This window comes from Thalia democratica, chromosome 7 (assembly GCF_965202585.1).
Source record: "Thalia democratica chromosome 7, ktThaDemo2.hap1.1, whole genome shotgun sequence".
Classification (NCBI taxonomy): Eukaryota; Metazoa; Chordata; class Thaliacea; order Salpida; family Salpidae; genus Thalia; species Thalia democratica.
In genome coordinates, this window is record NC_139171.1 from 43,574,635 (window position 1) to 43,597,686 (window position 23,052).

At 24.7% G+C, this 23,052-nt stretch overlaps 1 protein-coding gene across 1 annotated transcript; it reads right to left on the minus strand.

The window, feature by feature from the left end:
- Positions 1 to 242: 242 nt before the first annotated feature.
- LOC145841381 (b(0,+)-type amino acid transporter 1-like) lies at positions 243 to 23,052 on the minus strand. The gene is made up of 12 exons (XM_082948743.1): positions 22,948 to 23,052; positions 19,579 to 19,726; positions 18,286 to 18,368; positions 11,448 to 11,607; positions 9,476 to 9,701; positions 7,303 to 7,347; positions 6,087 to 6,210; positions 5,842 to 5,945; positions 4,395 to 4,491; positions 3,792 to 3,947; positions 1,500 to 1,668; positions 243 to 376 (listed from the first exon to the last, which is right to left on the minus strand). The coding sequence occupies exons 1-12, from the start codon at positions 23,050 to 23,052 to the stop codon at positions 243 to 245; spliced, it is 1,551 nt and encodes a 516-aa protein (XP_082804869.1).

A 23,052-nucleotide genomic window follows, 5' to 3' on the forward strand; every position in this document is an offset into this window, starting at 1 on the left:
GTAGCAATATAGTATTTAATTATTATTTGTAAGCTTGTATACTATTTACATTACAAACAACTTAAATTTTATAAGATCTGGATCCTAATTTAAAAATAAGAACCGAATCTCAAATAAAAATAATAGTATTTAAACTGTTTGTATTTACTTGTTTTTTGGATTCTCTTCTGTTTTATTTGAGTAAACAGTTAAAAATATCAATTATGAGCAAAAAACTTTTTGTTTGTACATTTAAACAAACACTAAATTTTCGTTGTCATATTTGATTGAATTTCTTTACTCGCTGATTCATCATCGTCGTATTCTGAGTCATTATCTTCGTATTGTGCAGTGGGAACAACTTCTAACAATCGTTGCATAAATGAAGTAAATGGACCTGTTATATTATTTAAATTATGTTTTGTAGACGGCATAATCTTAACTAAGTTATTGTTTTTATATCAGAATACCTTAATTGCAATAATTTTATAGTCTCTTAATTTTGACGAATTGTAATGAGTAGAATAATATCTTTATGCTTGAAATTTAGATTAATTGAATTATGTGAAGTCATTAATTTTTTAAATTTAAATACAAAAAATAACTAAATTTCGTATTTTTTTATTGATACACTAAAGATAAGTTACCATTTAGTATTAATATTACTTCACGCTGTGACTTGGTTTTTAAAGAACAAACATTGTGATAGAAGCCATTGTAAATATACTTGCTATAAATTTTTATTTTTGCACTTAACTTTTTTATGCTATCAACATGACCATGTAACTGTCAAAGTCGAAGCTTTTATAAATGCTAAAAATAGAAAAAAAAATTTAATATTAAGTTACTATACTGGTTTATGTGGTTTTGGCATAAATACTTCACTAATCAGCGAACAGTTGTACAAATAAAAAAGACAAATTAAATTCTAAAAGCATTAAAAAGTTGTATTTTTTCTAAGTAAACCCGAACAACTGATCGAACACAACTGTTTACAATTTGTTAATAATTTTTAAAACTTGCTATTTACTTTTTATTATCAAAAGTGCGATTTTTTTAAGACTAAAATCTAATGTTAGTGAAGATCAAAAGAAAACTTTTTTTTTAACTTATTGATAATATTTTGTGTAAAACTGGAAACATTTATATCTTTTTAAAGCGTTTTTTCATTGATATTTTTAGTAAAACCGAACACAAATTAATTAGAGGTCGGCGAAGTTGAGTTCGCGATATAGTTTTCTGCTAAAACCTTTTTTTAACAATAAAGGTTTTTTATGGTTAAAACGAAGCTGTTAATTTATTTATTTCAACTAATTTTTGAACTAGCGATAATTCAACAAAAGTTTAAGTTATATTTAATATTTATTTTTGTCCAATAAATAAGTTTTTAAGAATAGGTTTTTTAATATATGCTTTAATAAAGAAATTAGTTTTGGTATTTTTAAGTAAAAGTTGGACAAAATATTTTTTTAGATGCTATTAAATATATACACAAACTTAAAATAAAATCATATACTCACTCATGAATTTCGGTACTTTTCCAAAGTGTATAAAGGGTATGTATACAATAAAACCTGCTAAAATGAAAATGGCGGCATACAAGTATTGTATCTTTGGGTTTTCAATAATTGGAGCTACAATTAGATAACATGAAGCAACGAAACATATGATAGGAATTACCAGCCAAACCTAAATTTATTTGATAGTAACAAAAGTTTTTAAACAAAACTCATTTAAAAAGGTAATGTGTTAAATATTTTTGTATAAAATTAACTGCCCGATATAAAATCAAAACGTTTCATTGTTAAGTAGTTATATCACGGTAAGTTTTATTGTTGAACGATAATTAGAGGTTGCTATTTTATAAGAGTAAAACAAATACTTTTTTAGCTCGTCAGTGCTTAAAAAAAAATTTGTATAAAAAAACATAAATTCATTAAAATATGAAGCAGAACAAAACTCGTATTTGGAAACAAAAATGTCTATTAGATTTCCATGATTTATAACCTATTTTTGCTTTTTTAAGTATTTAGTATTAATGAAAATTATAATAATTTATCATCAAATAAACATTTTTAACTTTTTTACTGATTTATTCTATTATCTTGTTTCGATTTGATAAACCGATTTTTTTTAAATTTTAATAAAAAACTGTTATGGTTTATTGAACGAATAAAAAAAGCGCTCAAATATTTGGTCCAAGGACCTGGTGTACGAAAAAACCTTTCGGTTATCGAGTCATACACCAGGATACAGTTTAAAGTCATATCCATGACATAAAGCACGTAAATATCACATAAAAGTAAAAATTATAATATCTTAAGCCATTTTGGTAATAAAAAACTAAAATTAACTCAAGATATAATTGATGCGTATAATAAATAAAAATTTATTAAATATAAAACTTTGAAATTATAATAAGCCCATATTTTTGTTTTATTTATGCTTTGTTGTTTTTGTTTTATTTTGATAAGTTATACGAAATTTATACACTGACCTTTTTTAATCTACTTATTTAAAAAGTAATAATTTTTAATAAATTTAAATATTTTTTTTACTAAGTAGATTGAAATAAGTTAGTGTGTGATTTTTGTATAACTTATCAAAATAAAACAAACACAAAAAACCATAAATAAATTAAAAAGCTAAATTATTTAAAAAATATATCTACAAGTAAATTAAATTTATGTTAGTATAGAATACTTAATAAAGTTTTATTTTATTTTCAGTATATTAGTAAGTAAATGTTATCATGTCTGCACTAATTATGAAACCTTTTGTTAAAGATTGTATTTTCTATAAGATACATATACAAAAAATAACTATTTATACAAAAAAGAAACAGTACAGTTATAATATTTAAACTTTTATCCATAGCGCTTTCTATTCAAAATTTAAATTGTAGACCCTTTACTACTTTTTGAAAACATTTAACAAGTAGTACATTTTATTATTTAATAAAAACTTTAGAGTTCAATTAACTTAAAACAAACAGAAACCAAATTTTAGTGAATTAAGTTTGAGCAGTACTGAACCATTTCTTAAACTGAGCAGTTAAACTGAATCAAATCATAAAAACAGGCATTAAATTCTTATTTCAAGATATAATTACATAAAAATCTTCTTAGACTTTGAAAACTCCTTCTTGAAAAATTAAAATTAAAAAAACTTTGTTCTCATCTTAATTGAAATTAGTTCAAGAAATTGATTTTTTAACTAATTACAGTAGGGATATTGAAAAAAAAAACGCAAATTGCAGACAAATTGTGGAACAGATAAAAACTATTATTATTAGACGACCTTATTTAGTTGACACACTATCAAAACTCTTGTCATTATCAAAAAAGTTTTGAAACGGTGTAAACAGAGCGAAATCTACAGCCTACAATCAATATTGTTTATGGAAGAACGGTTTAAATTAAACACGCAAATAACATTAAGTTGAAGGCAAAGATTAACAATTTACTAATCAAATTATCTTTACTTAAGTTTTATTTCCTTTATTTTAAAACTTGTGTTTGTTTAAATCCTATATTCATACGTCATAACATTTTAAACTTAGTGTTTCATCTGATAATAAATATTTTTACATTCATTTAACACATAAAAAAATTATCTAGTTTTGAAAACGTTTGTTAAATAAAAACAAAACGCAAATAAGTAACCTAAATACATACATACTTAGTTGCAAATAATACATAACATAGTATAAGATTTTAGCTTTTTATAGGTTACACTAAAGTAAAGTAGTTAAAAAAAGTAAATTTTTAAAAAAAATTTAAGTATAAAAACTTTACACTATGCATACTTACTTTATATGGCCTGTGCCAGTGAGGATATCTGTACCTTAGTATTGGAATCGAAAGAAAAGTGGCTCCATAGAAGATCCAAGAAGCAAAAGTAAAATAGTCAATTAGCGTTGAAAAGTTTGATGAATCTGGTAATATCATAACAACTGCAATGATTGACTGTTAAACAAACAATTACGTTAAATTCCTAATAAAAAAATAAGTTTATTGAACACAAAAACTGCAATGTTTAAAAAAAAATTTTTACGGACCTGGTTTAAAAAAGATCTCTCGGTCATCGAGTCGTTATAATAGCTAAGTATTTGATGAAATTTATAAAATAAGTTATATATATTTGTCTTTTCATGTTAATACTAGATATTTTTGAATTGCCATATAATTCATTGATTATTTTTCAAAAACAGCAAAAACTAATGTTTATATTTTCTAACAGATCTAATTCAAATCAAAAATTTTTATACTGAAATGTTAATTACGAGTTCAGACAATTACTAAGTTCCACCGCTGAACGGATTATCAAACTGCGATTCTTATTCAAAAAGAGTTTTTTTTTTTTTGTTCTAAAAGGAAAAATTTATAATTTTCTCTATAAAATATCATACGTACATTGAAAATTAAAGCTGGAGAAGGAGTTAATCGCTCTACACTAATATATGAAAATATTTTAAGCATGTGTCCATTTTTTGCTGCCGCATATGTCAATCTGTTATAGAAATTGATGAATTAATCTTTAGAAAAGTGTTGATTTTTAAAATTATAAGGTTATAAAAAGTTGTTGAATTAAATATATAAGCTAAAAAGACTACGATTCCTTAGATTTTTTTTTATTAAACATAATTTTGACTATTATCTAAGGATAGTAAAGATTTTTTATTTTTATACATGATATTTACTTTTTTTGTGATACTATCTCAAATTTTATTTTTTTATTGATGTATACAACCTGTTATTTTTGTTAATAGCTTAAAAACTTTTAGTTATAGACCATAATGACAGAAATCTACTTAATTTTTTTATAAACAGTTGTAAAATATTAAAAGAAAACCGTTTAAATCAGTATATTAGTCTTACTTAGTTTAAAAACAAAAAAAAACTTAATCTAAATACTCAAAATGATTTAAATATGACAACAAACACACGGTTTAGCTTTGAGTTAAAACACTAAATAATCATTTAAAAAAAATCCTAAGTGGATGATATCATCCCCTTATGGGCAATTTTACTTACCAGGGGTCAATAACACGTAAGGGCGCAAAAAAACAAATAAATAATTACTTAGTAAGGAGCGACATCTGTTAATAGAAGGCAATTATTTTTTTTAATTTCTTTTAAAAGGGCTATAATGAACACTAATTTAAAAAGATGCCTGATGAAAATAGTAACTTTATGATAAGTTAAAACAAAAATACATATAAAATTAATTTTTAAAACTAATTAACATTAGATATTTTTTGTGCTGAATATATATACTATATTTTTTAAAAGGTAAGTTCAGATCACCATAACTTATAAACAAGGTTCTTATGATTTTTTTTTAATATAAAATAAGTTTCCTTCTGAAGTAAATACTGGTTTACTTTTATAGTTTATTGAACAACAAAAAAAGAGGCTCAAATTTTTCAGTCCTAGGACCTGTTGTACGAAGAACCTTTCGGTTATCGAGTCATACACCATGGACACCTTTTAACGTCTTGCCTAGGACTATGAAAAAATTATTTAATTACTAGTAATGATTTAAACTATAGTTTTAAAGTTACAACATATAAACATGCACTAACATGGTCTAGAAATCCTTTATTTAAAAAATACTTTGATACTGAGTTTAACTATCCTCAATAATTATTTAAATAACTAAATTTTTAATTTCTATTATCTTCATAGTATCTCTACAAAAACATCATATAAAACAAACACTAAACAAACTTTAACAGTACTTAGTTTTTATAAAGAGGTATAGTTATAAGCAAAACTTAAAATATTAAATTTAAAGATGTTTTTATCAATAAACGCTATAACAACATATATGACTATTTAAATATAAATATATCTTAACCTTCCCGCTGTAAAAGCACTTCCGTTAGCTGCACCAAATGTTGAACAGGCGACAGCTATTGGTACCACAAAACTGGCTGCCCCAAAAACTCTATCTCCAAATGTCTAAACATTTCTACTATTTTTTAAATCTAAAAAGCACTGTATAAAATGTAATTCAAATTGTAACTGAAGATCCCTTAAAGGGTGAAACTGATTTTTACAAATAAAATTTTGACCAATTAATGTTGTATAAAATGTACTTACAATTGCAACTGCTGGTGATGAAAGTAGTTCCGCTGGAGTCATTACTGTGAAATAAGCAATGTTGACCAAGATGTAAAAAACTGTAGTTAATGGAATTCCTATCATTACTACTAAAGGAAAATTTCTGTTAATTGTATAACGGTTTAGTACTTAAAAGTCCCAATAGATAAAACTTAAACATTTTCTTTTTAAGTAAATACAAATCTGTTATGTAAGTTTTACGACATTATAATTAATATTATTGTTCAAATTTAATCTTATAAACGTTAGTTCTGTCTATAAGTATTTTTTTATAAACTTTGTTTAAAATAAATAAAAGGACCAAATTTATCTGTTACCCAAAAATCACATAAAAGTGAGTTTTAAATTCAGAAAAATATGTATCATTTCAATTGGTAAATTATCAAAATCCACCCGCGTTCAAAATCCAGCCGATTTTTTTTTTTTTTCGATACTTATTAACTTATTTCAACAAAAAAATATTTTTCATTTATTTATTTTTCACTATCACTGTTACCCCTAACCCTAACCCTCAATCGGTGAGCGGTTCTCAAATTTGCCCGGGTGGATTTTGATCGCGGGTGGATTTTGAACGTGTCCCATTTTAATCTGACAGTATAAATTTATTTGACTAACCTTTACTACTCTTGGATTATACTTTTTGAAACTTAAACATTTAAATAAAAAGTAGTAGAAGTTTTATAAATAAAAAAACACAGTAACAAACTTCAAACATTAAGAAAGTATAAATCATTTTCATGTCGTATCTCAAAATGTTTATGTTTATAGTTTAATTCTAAAATAAATACTTTTAAGTTAAAATGTTTTACTTACTTTTAGTACTCATTCCTTTTAATATTTAGATATTGTTTATACTAAGATTTTTTCATTTTATAAAGACTTAAAAATGAACTTAAGTAAAGTATACCCAATTTTGTTTCAAACTAAGTAACAGTATTTACATACTTGTTTATTTTAAAGATTTAATTTTAATACATTTATAAACATAAAAAAATTATCAGTTTAGTTGTATGTTTTATAAAACTTTTAAAATGAAATTTTGTACGAAGAGTATAAAGTTTGAATATAGATATTTTATCTACTTTATCAAAGTAAAACTTTTAGCTAATACTTTTTTTTGCTATTTGATTTTTTTTTCAGCTTTTAGTTTATATAAAGTTTATAAATAAAAGTTTATAAATAGTTCTTAACATACCTTACAGGATCCTTTAACTCTTCTGTGACAAAGTTTAGTTGATTCCTAAAAATTCGTATTAAGTTTATATGTCACGCAAGCTATTAGTTGTAAATCTATATTTTAATAACCAGAGATAACGTAGAAATTTTTAATTCCCAAAGATTTAGACAAAGAAAATACGAGCATAAAGTTAATTTTATAGGCAAATTTATTAATTTTTCAAAAAACATAAAACTTTATCGTCAATTATTTTCCATATCTTAAAAATTATCTAAAAATTTTTTATTTTATTTTAGAGAACGCACCTTTGTCTTTAATTAAAAAAAAATTTGGTTTGGGGTTGGAATTATTTCATGGGGTCCCTCCAAAAATAAAGGTTTTTTTTTGGTTTTTTTTATTATTATTGCCTTAAATTAAATTGCCTTGTTTAAACTCTTAGATGTTTATTTTAGAAATAATGTTAATATCTTTTACGATTTCGCCCCAAAGCAAAATGATGTATATTACACTATCATTTGCCTTGGCTATTTCCTAGATAAAGAATTGATAAAAGGAAAAAAAAAAATAATAAGAATGAGAATTACAACAAATTTAATAAAACTAAAATAATTTAATTAAATTTGTTGTAATTCACAATCTTATTAATTTTTTTTCACTTTTATCAATTTTTTATCTAGGAAATGGCCAAGGCAAATGATAGTGTAATATACATCATTTTGTTTTGGGGCCAAATCGTAAAAAATATTAACATTATTTATAAAATAAACATTTAAGAGTTTAAATAACATGCAAAGTAAGGGAAAATTAAAAAAAAAAAATTTTTTTTGGTTTTAAGGCAATAATAATAAAAAAAAACAAAAAAAAACCTTTATTTTTGGAGGGACCCCATGAAATAATTCCAACCCCAAACCAAATTTTTTTTTAATTAAAGACAAAGGTGCGTTCTCTAAAGTAAAATAAAAAAATTTTAGATAATTTTTAAGATATGGAAAATAATTGACAATAAAGTTTTATGTTTTTTGAAAAATTAATAAATTTGCCTATAAAATTAACTTTATGCTCATAAAGAAAATTTATCTAAAAATAAAACGAGCTGTTTTAAGTTTTAGTATGCTGTTTTTTCATAAAACGTCTATAACAGATGCAGGAAATACACATTACTTTTTAAAAGTTATAAAGCCACGGTTTTATAAAAGGCCATAAAAGTAACTTTTTAAGTTAATTAAGCATAGGATACAGTAGTGATTAGAACGAATACTCTGAAAAATATTGAGTGTTTAAAAATACATTTATTCAACAACCATAGCTTTTAAACATTTCAACAATAACGATAAAACACCTAACAACTAAAATTGAATGGAGTCTAAAAGAAGAAGTTTTTTCAGGATTAAAAATCTTAAGTATATTAAGTTTACATCAAAACCATTAGTAAAAAATATCAAAAAAAAAAAAGGACAAAAAATGTGTTTTACCACATTATAAATTAAGTAAAAACATAAATTAACTATGTTCAACTTTGGTAGAACTTTTAAAAAAGTAAAAAAATTTCCTAATGGATATTTTTAATTAAATGAACTAACCTAATTGTAAATATTAATTAATTAAACTAGGTATTACCACAAACTAAAAGCTCTTAGTTACCAAATTGTTTTGTGTTAAAGTTACTTATCTGTATTGTGGTTGTTATCAATCTATATATTTAGATTTTTTTGTTTTAAAAAGTATAACTTCGTATAATTATGTTATTAGTCAGTCTTATATATTAAGTTTTTGATGCTTATTGTAACTTAACTATTTTTGTTCTTTACTTTTAGTATTTGCTTTTAAAATTGAAAACACGACTCTTAGTCAGTTAAACAAAGCATATTTATTTGCGTAAATGGTATTTGCAAACTAAATCATCTGCTCCAATTTTATGTTATGCAGACTTTATTACATATTAACGTGTATATTATTTTACATCTAAAATGGTAATATAAAAAAGTTTCTTAGGAGAAATTTATTCCTATCATTACCTTGTTATTGGGTGTTAAAAGCATGACTATTTTTTATACTTACAAAATATAAAATTATCATAAAAAGTTAGCTATTTAAAAAATTCAAAAACCTTTTATAAACTAAAAATATGTATGAAGCTTTTTAAGTCATAGTTTGAGCTTATATAGAATTATACTTGAGCTAGGTATCTTACCAGCCATCATAGCTCCACAAACCACTGTAGAAAGCTACAGCAATAGCTGAAAATGAAGTTGCACTTCCTTTAAAAGCGTCAGTAAAGTTTTCTGTATTACCTTGAGCAAGCAGTACAAATCCAGATATAAAAATTGCTATTATAATAAGTAGCTTAGCAGCAGTAAAGAAAACTTGAACTGCATTTGAAACTTTGACGCTAAAGCAGTTGATTGTTGTGATTAGAACTAAAAATAAGCAAAATTTAGTTTTTTTTCTGTATCTACTATATATGTATTATATAGCTTTAATCTAAAAAACTATTCAAATTATAAATTTAAGACTTAGTTAACAAAAGATCCTAGTGAAACAAGTTCACTGGAATATATAATAATAATAACAAATTATACAGTATCATTCTTTTACTACACTGACATATGTTTCTGTGTGTTAAGTGATTAATACACTTCAACTGAGCTCTCTAAAAAAATAAATACTGTAAGGAAAGAATAGAAGCTAAAGTAGGTGTATACATGTGTTCATTAAAATAAAAATAATTGCTATATATTTCAGAGATTAATCGTTAATAATAGATAAAATACTTAATGTTAAATCCGAATGTTATAAAACTACATTATATTTGTAGTTATTAAATAAGCTAAATAGCTAACCCTAATGTTCATATATATTGTGACGTAACTATTTGATATATTTTTTCAATGATTAGCAACCAGTAAATAATTTGAATGAAATAGTTCTTTCTTCCATTTCATGTAAGTAGTTTATATTATGATATGTTTATTTTATTGTGTATTTTAATAATTAGATTAGAATAGTTTTACTTTATTCTATTTAAGTTAGACTTAATAATTACAAATATTATATAGTTTTATAACAGTCGGATTTAACATTAAGTATATTATCTATTATTAACGATTAAACTCTAAAAATCTATAGTAATTATTTTTATTTTAATGAACACATGTATACACCTACTTTAGCTTCTATTCTTTCCTTACATTATTTAATTTTTTAGAGCTCAATTAAAGTGTGATAATCTGCTAACATACAGAAACATATGTCAGTGTAACAAAAGAAGGATACTGTATAATTTGTTACAATTATAATTAAAAAATTTTTTTTTTAATTTATTAAACAAAGTTATAAACTATTTCACACTTTCTTTGTTTAAAATACATCTAAAAACTTAAAATAACGTTTAATATTTTTGATATAACTAGTATTTTTTGATTATAATTAATTAAAGAATAATTACAACTTCAAAACTAAAGTAAATTATAGTAAAGTTTATTTTTTGTCCTCTTAATGATACTATATAAAACCGTAGCACTATTTAACATTGTTTTAAGTTCTAAAAAAATAGTGGTTAGTGTTTTTTTAACTTACACATACTCACTTTATGACTTTTAAAGTAAGAAAGTTTTGTGCTTATGTAGATAAACAAAACTTATTTTTAAAAAATCAATTTGCTTTAAGAATTATAATACTATCAAATAGATAGTGTAAAATGAACTTTGTAAAATATCTTAATATGTTTTTTTTAAATAAGAACATAAATAGTATACAAAAAAGTTTATTTAGGTTTTTTTTAAGAAATTTAGAGCTAATAATTTTTCAAAGCTTAAGATTAATTGTTTTTAAAGTGTTCTGTGTTTGGTATGAATTACAGAGAAACTTTTAAACATCTTTCTTTTGTTAAATTTTTACTTAACTATAAAGAAACATTAAAGTTTATGTATACATTTTAAACAAAATTGAAAAAGCTCATAAATTAATTCAGAGTGCATAATTAAATTATAAGAGTTTAAAACTTAGTCTACTATCTATTTATTCATTGAAGATTTTATCCATTTTAAAGAAGCATTATCAAAACTATTTACTACTTTTCTAAAAGTTAGTATAAATAAAAAATAGGAAACTAGTAATATATCTATACTACAGAGTTACTGTATTAAACATTCAAACAGTCTAACTTATACAGAAAGCAGATGCACATTTTTGAATGTTTTGTGGAGCTGAGCAGCCAGGATAAAAAGGAGCCGTTACATATTCAGCGAAACCAACAGCTATAATTGCAAAAGAAGACGGTTTTGAAATTACTACGCTTGTCCATGCATACAAAAATGCCATTGCCTAAGATTTAATATTAAAAATTTTTAGCTTTATCACTATAAGAAAATCTTTTTTTTTGATAGTAAGTTAAAATAGACTACGCAAATAGTTTGCTTAATTGACAACTTTATTTACTAATCCGTTACAACTGTTTAGTTTTTTAAAGCCTCCGCTGAAAACTTTACTGGTCCACACAAAGAAACAATAAAAAACGATAAATATCTATACCCACAAAACTTTTTAAATGAATAAGATTAAGCAAAATTTGAACCAACTACTTAACGCTAGTAAATATTATAACTAAAGCTATAACTGGTTTCAAATGATAGTTAAAAAAAAAACTAGAAAAAATTTTGAATATACAATTTTCTGAAAATTACCTTATAACATATAGCTTTGTTTTACTAAAAATAGATTTAAGTTACTATTATGATTTATGAAAGCTTGATAATAAATATGTCATAATAAGTTTAAATTTAAAAAATGAAATAAATACTGTTTTGATAAGAAATTGGGAAATTAAGTTAACAAGACTTTTTTAAGCATAAGTAAATAGAAACTTAAGATGGTAAAAGGATACTACAATAAAGTATATACATTCAAGTTTCAAAATATATAAGCGGAAATTATAATTAGAAAAAAAGGCTATGAAAACGTTTGAAGTAAAATAAAATCATCGGAATTTAGTTAATGTACTTATTAAATGGGAATAAAGCTATAGTATTAAAGAATTAAAATTTTAGAAAAACTTTATTTAAATATACTTACGACATTAAAAACCAGTATCTAAACCTAAACTCAATAAAAACTTTTTAATGAAATTAAGTTTAAAAAAAATATACATATCTATATTGATTTAACAAGTTAGTACTGTAAACAAACTTTTGTTTACAAAGCTTTGGCTTATAGGTTCTTATAGAAAGATATTCTAAAACACTTAAACTATATATGATCCGTCCTTTAGTTAAAATTGTAAATTTTTCGTCATTATAAATACTTTTTTTTTGAGCATTCCGGATTGTCTAGTGAATGATCTCTAATTGCCAAAGGACTTTTGGTAGGTTTATTATCTCTATTGGCCATTCAGTTTCAGAAGGAATTTGATACATAGATAGATGGCAAATAGAGGTAATAAACCTACCAAAAGCCCTTCGGCAATTGGAGATCAATTACTAGACTATCCGGAATGCTCCAAATATCCTTTTACCATCTTAAAATTCTATTTACTTACTTATGCTTAAAAAAGTCTTGTTTACTTAATTTCCCAATTTCTTATCAAAACAGTATTCATTTCATTTTTTTAATTTAAATTTATCATGGCGTATTTGTTGTTAAATTTTCATAAATGATAATATTTTGTTCTATAGTATAGTTTAAAACAATAACAGTTGAAATGCGTGTTTTGAAAAACTGTCTACTTCAACAAAAATGCTAAGTATTTGTCGATATTCCTTATTTAAATTTTGTACAGGAAGAGGGTAATTATTAATTTGATATGTTTAAAAGACGTTTGCCAACATTTTTCTGGATCTTGAGTAATAATAATATAATTCGCTTTATAGTGTTACCTTGTACTCTGTAAAATACCTGTAAATCAAAACAAACAATTAAAGAAATTAAGTTTTTCACTTTTACAAACGTGTAAGAGTTAAAGTTATTTTATTAATGTTTTGTGATCAACTTTTAGCGACAACTACAACCAGTCGCTTTTTTGCTTTACGATTTAAAGTTTTTAAGTTTGCATAAAGTAATATTTTAAAATACATTTGGGTATTCTGAACCTGTCCGAAGAAAAAGTTATTTAAGAAAATTACTAGTTGTTTTAGAATATTTCTAATTAAGGCTATATTATTTCGGGCCTGGTTGTTTCAAACCATATTACGCATCTTATAACCCGAAAAAAAAAACTCAAAACATAAAAAATAAAAAAAAATTGCGAATTAAGATAAGGCAGTAACTAATGGTTTTTTGGCTGTGAAAATTTATATAACTAACAAAAATGGCAGCATCTCGACGCTTAAGTTTATTTGTTATCATACTTTCAATCTTTATGACTTGATAATTATAAGTACAAAAGGAAAAAATATACATTTTGCATACAAAGTTTACTAAATTACTACATTTTTTCATTATGAATTTTGCACACACCTTTAGCTTTACTGCAAACTCATATTTGCAAAATTTCAAGTTGATTTCTTATATACTTATGACGTAACCTTCATCTATAAAATAGGAACTAAAATGAGTTTTTTATAAAAAAAGTTTATTTGTTTTGCTTGAAATTATCGGAACTTGCTTTTAAAACTTCACAAAATTGTCTAGTACTATCTTACCTCAAAGTGTAAAAAGATCTTCAATATGTATAAAGTAACTGTCATCAGTAAAGTATGAACTAAAACACTTAGTTTAAATGAAATGGTCTTATTATATTTGTGTGATTCTCTTAAAATTCTCATGACTATTTAAAAACAAATTAAATATTTGTGCGTATAAAATCAATTTAATATCTTGTAAACCTATCTACAACCAGCATGTTTTTGTTATAAAATGATAGTTTTAACTAAAAATAATTATGTTTTATAACTTAAAGTTTGAAAACTAAAATTAAAATCGACTTGTAAATTTTTCAATAATTTTAGCCAATTCGTCAAACATGTTAGAATAAAAGTTTAATTACTTTGGAAATCAACATTTTTTCTAGAGGTAATTTTTTGAGTTGCTTTTACTTTAAAATTACAAAATATACATTTACGTAGTATAAAAAGTAAGTTTAAATCCTTTTAATATCAGAAAAATAAAGTTTTGGTAAAAGTAAATTTTTGTTTTAATTATTGATGTTCGAACTTTTTAGGAATTAAAAAATAATCTATTCAAACCTAATTTTTATACAATACATAGTGACATAACTAAGTTTTTAAGTTGATAATAACTTGCTGAGTTCTACTTCTACCATAATAAAGTATCATTGAATTATTGAAACTATAATTTTTTCGTTTGTTATTTAGTATTACAAGTTTTGGATCTAAAAAAGGGTTTCTCAAAGTAGACCATAGGCAGAAAAGGGGCCAAAGGGGGAGCTATTAGCAGTAAAGGGGCCACAGGGGGCTATAAGATTATAATTTAAAACTTACACTAGATATTTTGGAGTTGATGATGAAGAGGAAAAAAAGGGTCTTAGGTGTTTTTAATGGTAGCTTTTTGAATAATATTGTTGGAGGGGGCCATAGCTTTTTTAACTTCTTTAAAAGGGGCCCTTTGAAAAAATGTTTGGGAAACCCTGATCTAAAATATCATTAAGTAGATTTTAATGAAAGCTTGTTTAAAAATTACTAGTAAACTTTTTTACTTTTTTCATAATGGGTTTTTAGAATAAATTGGTATTTTGTATGTTTTGGTTTTTAAATTGGTATATATATTGTATATTGGTATATATAGTGAATGCTTTTTTTACCCTTCCATCTATATAAATAACATTTAATTTAGACTAAGTATCAAAAACATTTAGCAACTCTTAACTGCTTCTAAAACAACAAAATAAATATTTTCAGTTATATTGAAACGTAGAGGCTTTTCTTGTTTAAAAGTGCATATTAGTTGTTGCACCAAAGTTATAGATTAATAGTTAATATAGTTATTTCTTAATAAATAAGTAGATTTATATTTAAGGTTCTAAATTGAACAAAAATAGTTCTCAATTTATTTAAAAATAAGGAGACAAATATACAAGATTAATTATTCAAGATTTTAATTTGCAAAACTAAGTTTCACTCTTTAAGGGATCTTGAGTTACAATTTAAATCTGAAAAACAAAAGCAAAACAAGTAAATTAGAAACTGTAAATTATGTTAATTAGAAAATTAATCGAGAATTTGAATAAAATACTAAATAAACACTATGGGTTTAGGCTCTTAAAAAACTGAATGCGAAACTGTTACACTTAAAAAAAAACATTAGTGGCTCAAAAGTTAAGGAATAAAAACAAGGTACTTACATACTATAATATACAGAGAAACTTTTGAGTGTTTAAATTGAAACTTACTTATATTATAGGTATAACTTTTAACTTTAAAAAACATTACTAACTTAAAGGCAAAAAAACTATATAAAATTAAAATTATAACACACAAAGGATTTGAGTTTTTAATGTTTTTAAACTACTTATACTGAATAAGCTGTTGAATAAGAGTCTATAAAATATTAACACACATTAGAAAAAAAGCATGTATAAATTATGTGTAATGTTTATGTGAGTAGTAACTATAAACGAACTTTATGGTTTAAAAACAAAGTTTGGAATAAAAACATAAAAATGTCTACAAAAATTAAAAATTTAATAAAAGCATATACTAACCCCAAAAAAGCTCTAAGAATAGGCAAGTTTTTAAAAATAAAAATTAAATTAAGTTGTGCAGAAATGTTACGTCATAATAAATTAAAAAATTAATCAACAATTTATGCAGCTTAAAAACATGTAGTATTAAACTTGTAAGTGTTTGTGATTTTATATGAAAATGTTGTGAAATAAATAAGTGCATAAGTAGACAGAGTTATTAAAAGTAGAATCGTCGGTTGTAGAGACAAATATTGGATAAATCTTGCCGCTTGTTCAGAAGTAGGTCTTTATCTTCTGCTGCAATTACTGCTCTTTCTGTATTGCAAGTTGGGCAAATTCTACTTACTCCGTTGGATGCATGTTCGATCTTTGAAACAATACTCCACTCCATGTTTGGCCTTTTACCGTACCTGCGGAAAAAGCTCCAGACATAATCCGATAAACGCGTACTTTTTATTTATTTATATTTTTAAAAAGTATGTTTAAGGTTAGCATATCTATCCTTGAAACTACCTGCTGTACTTCCAATATAAATTTTATCTGGGCCCTTACTTTCAACTTTAACTTTATAAAATACATTTTTAATTAAACAATTACCTTTTAATGGGCAGTTATCTTTGTTTAATTTACGGCAATTACATGTTTTAGGCATATTACTTAACTCATTACTATTAGGGTTAGTTGGTTTTGAATATTTATTTATAGTTGTTATGTATATCCAAGTTGGTTATGTAGATTATAATAATCAACGTATAACTAGAAGCATCGCTAAAATGATAAAATAAAACTTAGAACAAGTAAGTGATAGTTGTGCCAAAAGTATAAGTAGAATGCATAACAATAATACTATAAAAAATTATTCAAAACCAACTAACCCTAATAGTAATGAGTTAAGTAATATGCCTAAAACATGAAATTGCCGTAAAATAAACAAAGATAACTGCCCATTAAAAGGTAATTGTTTAATTAAAAATGTATTTTATAAAGTTAAAGTTGAAAGTAAGGGCCCAGATAAAATTTATATTGGAAGTACAGCAGGTAGTTTCAAGGATAGATATGCTAACCTTAAACATACTTTTTAAAAATATAAATAAATAAAAAGTACGCGTTTATCGGATTATGTCTGGAGCTTTTTCCGCAGGTACGGTAAAAGGCCAAACATGGAGTGGAGTATTGTTTCAAAGATCGAACATGCATCCAACGGAGTAAGTAGAATTTGCCCAACTTGCAATACAGAAAGAGCAGTAATTGCAGCAGAAGATAAAGACCTACTTCTGAACAAGCGGCAAGATTTATCCAATATTTGTCTCTACAACCGACGATTCTACTTTTAATAACTCTGTCTACTTATGCACTTATTTATTTCACAACATTTTCATGTAAAATCACAAACACTTACAAGTTTAATACTACATGTTTTTAAGCTGCATAAATTGTTGATTAATTTTTTAATTTATTATGACGTAACATTTCTGCACAACTTAATTTAATTTTTATTTTTAAAAACTTGCCTATTCTTAGAGCTTTTTTGGGGTTAGTATATGCTTTTATTAAATTTTTAATTTTTGTAGACATTTTTATGTTTTTATTCCAAACTTTGTTTTTAAACCATAAAGTTCGTTTATAGTTACTACTCACATAAACATTACACATAATTTATACATGCTTTTTTTCTAATGTGTGTTAATATTTTATAGACTCCGTAGATCTGTTCTTAAATTTTTTTGAGAGCAGTAGTCGGAATAAAGTTTTTACACAAAAATATCTGTGGTATATATTCCGATAAGCTTAGCTTATCAGGATCTTCAGGATTTAACGCCTTTTAACGTTACGTCTTATAATTTATTTTTGAATAAATCTTAATAAAGAATTAAAAATAAATTAGCGAGTTAAATAGCTAATTTATATTGCATTGTATAAATTATTTGGCTTTTTAATATCAGTTGTATTCTACTTTTATTGCATAGGTTTTTTGCGTAATTCTGAATAAAAAGCAGCGTATTTCTACTTATTCTGCAAGTTGTTCATTATATTTTACGAAAAAAATTATTGAAATCTTTGAAAATACCTAACTAAGTAAAACTGAATTTTATCATATTTTTTGTCCTATTGTAAATATTTTTTAGTTTCTAATTATAGTTTTTTTCTGCTAGTTCAAATATTTAGTTTTTAACAAATGTAGTGTGTATACGACTTTTGCAATACTTTTGGACTTAGAAACAAATTTCGTAAAACAGTTTTAATAAACTTATAAGTAATTAAATTTTCAAATATAAATCTAAAATTTTTGCACTTGTGTTCAGAAAGTGTTTTTTTTTTTCTATCTTAAATGTTTTGATTTGAAGTGTAAAATACACTAAATATACCTTTCCATAAGCAGCTGTCAGGTATTGATACTCTCCGCCCGATTTCCTTATCATTAGTCCGAGCTCAATATAGCTAATTGCACCTTAAAAAACAAATACATGAAATATAAACGTAACTAAAAATGCTTATTTTCAAACTTAATTTGTTGCTTGTTTTAAGTAAAATATCCGTTACTTTATTTGAAGGTTTTTTATTGGAAACATAATAGTTACACAACTGATTTTTTCGGACTGTTGTTATTGTCACTTTTATATATTTTTTTATTAGTAAAAACTTGCACATAATGTTTTTTTTATTTAAAGTTATGATGGAAGACTTTTGATAAGATCTAGAAAGATTCTATATTAGAGTAAATCTGTTACAAATTAAAGAGGTTTAAAGTATAGAGTGGAGTATGACGTATGAGAGTTGTTAACGATCGGTGTATCTTTTTAATGTATCTGTTCATAATTGGAACGGGTCAAAATTGCATGAAGAAAAAATTGCACGAGTTTACTTAATTGAACGAGGGGACTAAATTGCACGAAGACAAAATTGCACGAGGGCACAAAATTGCACGAAGATCCTTTTGCACGAAGACAAACTTGCAAGAGGGGACGAAATTGCACGAAGTCAATTTTGCACAGAGAGTCATTTTTGCACAAGAATAAAAAAACAGAAACAAAAATGTATAAAAAAAACTAAAATATAAATCAAAAAATAAAACAAAAAAAAATTTCCTAACGAGGGTAAGGGTTAGGGGTAACAGTGATAGTACAAAAAAAAACCAAATTAAAAAAAAAACTATAAAATTATAATCAATAAAAAAATAACAAAAATTCTAGCCGTGCAAAAGTGTCCCCTTATGCAAAAATGTCTTCGTGCAAAAGTATTTTCGTGCAATTTTTTCCCCTCGTACAATTTTGTACGCTCGTGCAAATTTGAAAGCTACCCGTTCAAAATTGATACACCATCCAAAAATAATATATAAAAACTAATGATATTTACACTTGCAACATCTAAGTATGAATACTATTCTTTATTGATAAAAATAACTAAAAACAAGTTAAGTACGCTTTTATACTCTAACAAGTATTATTTATTATGTCATCTCTAAAAAGTATAATTAGTTTTCTGGATTTAATTGTTTACTTTAGTTAACATGCAGTACAGACCATGATTTTATTAATCTAAAAACAAAAAGAAGCTTGTTTATTATTTATAAAGACGTTTAAAAGTCATAATGTGAATATTAACTAAATAAAAAAACTTACTTTTAATCAAAATTTGATTATGGTATAAACTTAACATACTTAAAGTTGCAAGAAGACCACAAGCTCCCCAGATGCAAAGACTCGCACCAACAGATTTTGACTCTTGTAGTATTCCAGCTGGAGAAAGAAATATCCCTGAACCTATCATTGTTCCGACTACTAATGATATTCCACCAAAAATTCCTACCTGTATAGGTATTAAATTAAGTTAGTCAGTTTAACAATGATAAACAAAACTTTTCTTAGATAGATATAATAAGTAAGAATATAAACTTGTAAGTTTTTATTTTATTTTATTATTTATTTTATGGCTAATGTAGCAATACAAATGTAAAACTGTTTGATACCAAATGTTTCGGTAACTTTTTTTTTGTAAATATTTAAGTCAAACTAAAATTGCCTGAAATACAAGTAGAAAAGTAGAGTACACGATGGGCTGAAAAGGGCGGTTAGGCGACAACTGACTGTATAAATATAACTTAGGTAAACAGAAAACAAAAATATTTAAACTAACATAAACATACAGCATAAGCACTCAGTTAATTTTTTACATTCGATATTTTAAAGCTATAAACTACAGTATGATTTTATTTCAATTTCTATTCATTCTAACTTAGTAAGATACAATTTCTGATGAGCCTTACTACGAAAGTAATAAAATAAATTTAAGGACAATGAAGTGTTTTTAGTTATATTTTAAATAAGTTATGCACCGGAAAAAAGCTGTTCAAATAAATAATTTTGTTTAGACTTCTTTGAACGGACTTAATACAGTAGCTAAACTCATTAATATTAAAAGTAAAACAAAATAAAATTATGTGTTTTTTAAATATAACTTAAAAATGTTACGTAAAACTTTTTAAATATAGAATCGACAAATTTCAATACATGGAATAAAAAATAGATAGAAATTTTCTGGAAAAAAGTTATTGCAAAAAAAATACACATATAGATTATTAATTGAACATCAAAAAAAGCGCTTAAAACCTTTCGGTTATTGAGTCGCACACCACGAATACTTTTTAACGTCTTGTTCAGGACCAAGATTTATATGATGGTTAAGATTTTAAAAATTAAGTATCTTATTATATTTAGTTTTTTTTAACTATATACAATAACATTTTAATAACGAAACTGTAAACAACTTCATCTGTAATTTTAAATTTATTCGTTACTCCAAAAAAGATAAGTTTGCAAAGTAAAAAGTATGACTTTACGGTATATAGTTGTTAATCGCAAAAATGCCGTATAACTTGTTATTTTTTTCAAAAAAACTTTAGTTTAAAATATATTTTTTGCAAAAGTTTATAATTTTTCTACATGGTTTGGAAATCATTTCAACAGCTGCTATAGAATTTTTTCAACTTATACTTTTTGTCTTGAACATTTTATTTCGATCTACTGTCGTTGTAATAAATAGTAAATATGAATTTATCTTTATATTTACTACTAGTTATTGTTACATTTTATAAAAAAAAATCTATAACTTTGTAAACTTTACGTACAAAATTAACAAATGGGTTTATGAAACATATGTTTAAAGCCAAGTTTGAAACTACTAAGCTTCTTTGCACCCGCCGTATATTTTGAACTTTTGGCTTTAGTTAGGTATGCGAAGTTACACGGCATGTGAATATTATGTATTTAAAATTTTAATTCAAGAAATGAGTTTTGGATACTAGTATTTTAATTTTTTTATTGAAGAGTGGTAAAAAGTATTATGACATAAAATATTGTATCTGTATTACAATTGTTCAGCAGATAAAATTATAGTTTTTACGGTGGGAAAACTATGTATGCGGTTTTTGAATTTTATCTGTCTTTTATTTGTTAAGTTCTATCTTTTTTCATTGTCGAAATATAAAAAAAAACTTGTGATTTTATATAAAATTAAAAATCTTTCTAATATTGATAGAGTTTGATATTTTTTGCTATTTTTTTAGTAGTATTTCAAACTATGTTAATTTCAATTTTTAGTAAAAATCATGTTTAAGTTATAAAATAGTTCGTTTAAAAATAATAAATTGCCCAAATTCTTTCTAAATACTTATTAATCTTTATAATAGAAAGCAAGTCATTAGTGTATTTTTCGAAGTGTTCTTTGTTTGAATATTTTTTCTTTCCAAATAATTACAAGTTCACCAAAAGATTTAGATTATCGAAAATATTCAATACTGCAAGTTTCAAAAGGCAACTTGAAGTTAAAAGAAAGATAGAAAGGAAATACGCTAGCGAGTTGTTAGCCGACTTGTCCTTTTACTGCAGGTCCTATTTATTAACCCTTCTACATCACGTTTTATGAAATATTGGAAGGAAAGTATCGTGAAAACACTAACATGCGTGATATTTAAACTGTGAAAACAGGGGTTATAGGTCAGATTAGCACAATCAAAGTAGATTTTTAATTTTTTGAAGAACCGCTGAAAGATTTTTAACGTGTTGTTCTTCCTCGACTGCAGAAGCTGGTTGAAAGAGTATGTCATGAGTTGCAATCTGAACATAGGGCTAAAATATGTAACACAGAGATGAGTTCTTCTGTACAAAAGCTGCAAGAAAAGTTCAATGAACAGAAGGTGCTTTTCTAAAGTGTCACATTTATTGACCTCCTAAGCTTTCGGTTTAGTAAGTAGAACAGGAGTGTTTGCGATATTATCTAAGATTGGATTTCTTCTAAGTCTCTTTATTATTGTAGAGACCTTTCACACAAGCAAAAGAGCAACCATCCAATATGATAGTAGCATCTATGATTATTTTAAAATCAACAGAGAGATAAAGCAAAGCTAAAAATAAGTCTTACTAATTACGGTATTTTTATGTCAACACTATAAAACAGCGCTATCAAATAGTCAACTATCGACCTCTATAAAAAAACTGATAGTGTACTTGCACGTCTAAGAGCAAAGCAAGATGTTATAAACTTCACTGTACGTTATGTGATGAAGCTATATTTGTAGCTCAATCAGCATAAGATCTTCAGGAAGTAAGTCAGTTTTTTTTAGTAAGTTTATTATTTATTACCTGTGTGTTTTTTTAAGCATTTTTAATCTTTTTTCGCATCGCCGTTTTTAATTTTGTGTATTTCGTACATTAACTATTTTTAAGCACAAAACGCATAGCTAATTTCGGCTGATAGTGGTCTTAGTGTTATATTTCTATTTACTATTATTTATTATGTCTTTAATTTACTAGAAAACAATATTTTAGCTTAATATACTGCATTATTAATAATTTTCAGTTGTTCATAAAGTCTAAAAATATTAAACACAAATTCAAAAAAAAAAGTTATAAATTAAACTATCATAGTTAACCAGATATAAAATTTAATAAAAACTTCGAAAAAATTAGATTTTCATTCTTAAGCATCTGTTTATTATAAAGTATAAACAAATTATTTAAAAAAAAACTTGCTTCTTGCTTTAACTTCACCACATTATCGCTTTTAGCTTGTATGTCTATTTCAGAAAAGTTCGAAGTAGTATCAAAATTATTTTTACGGTTTCTTACATCGTCCAT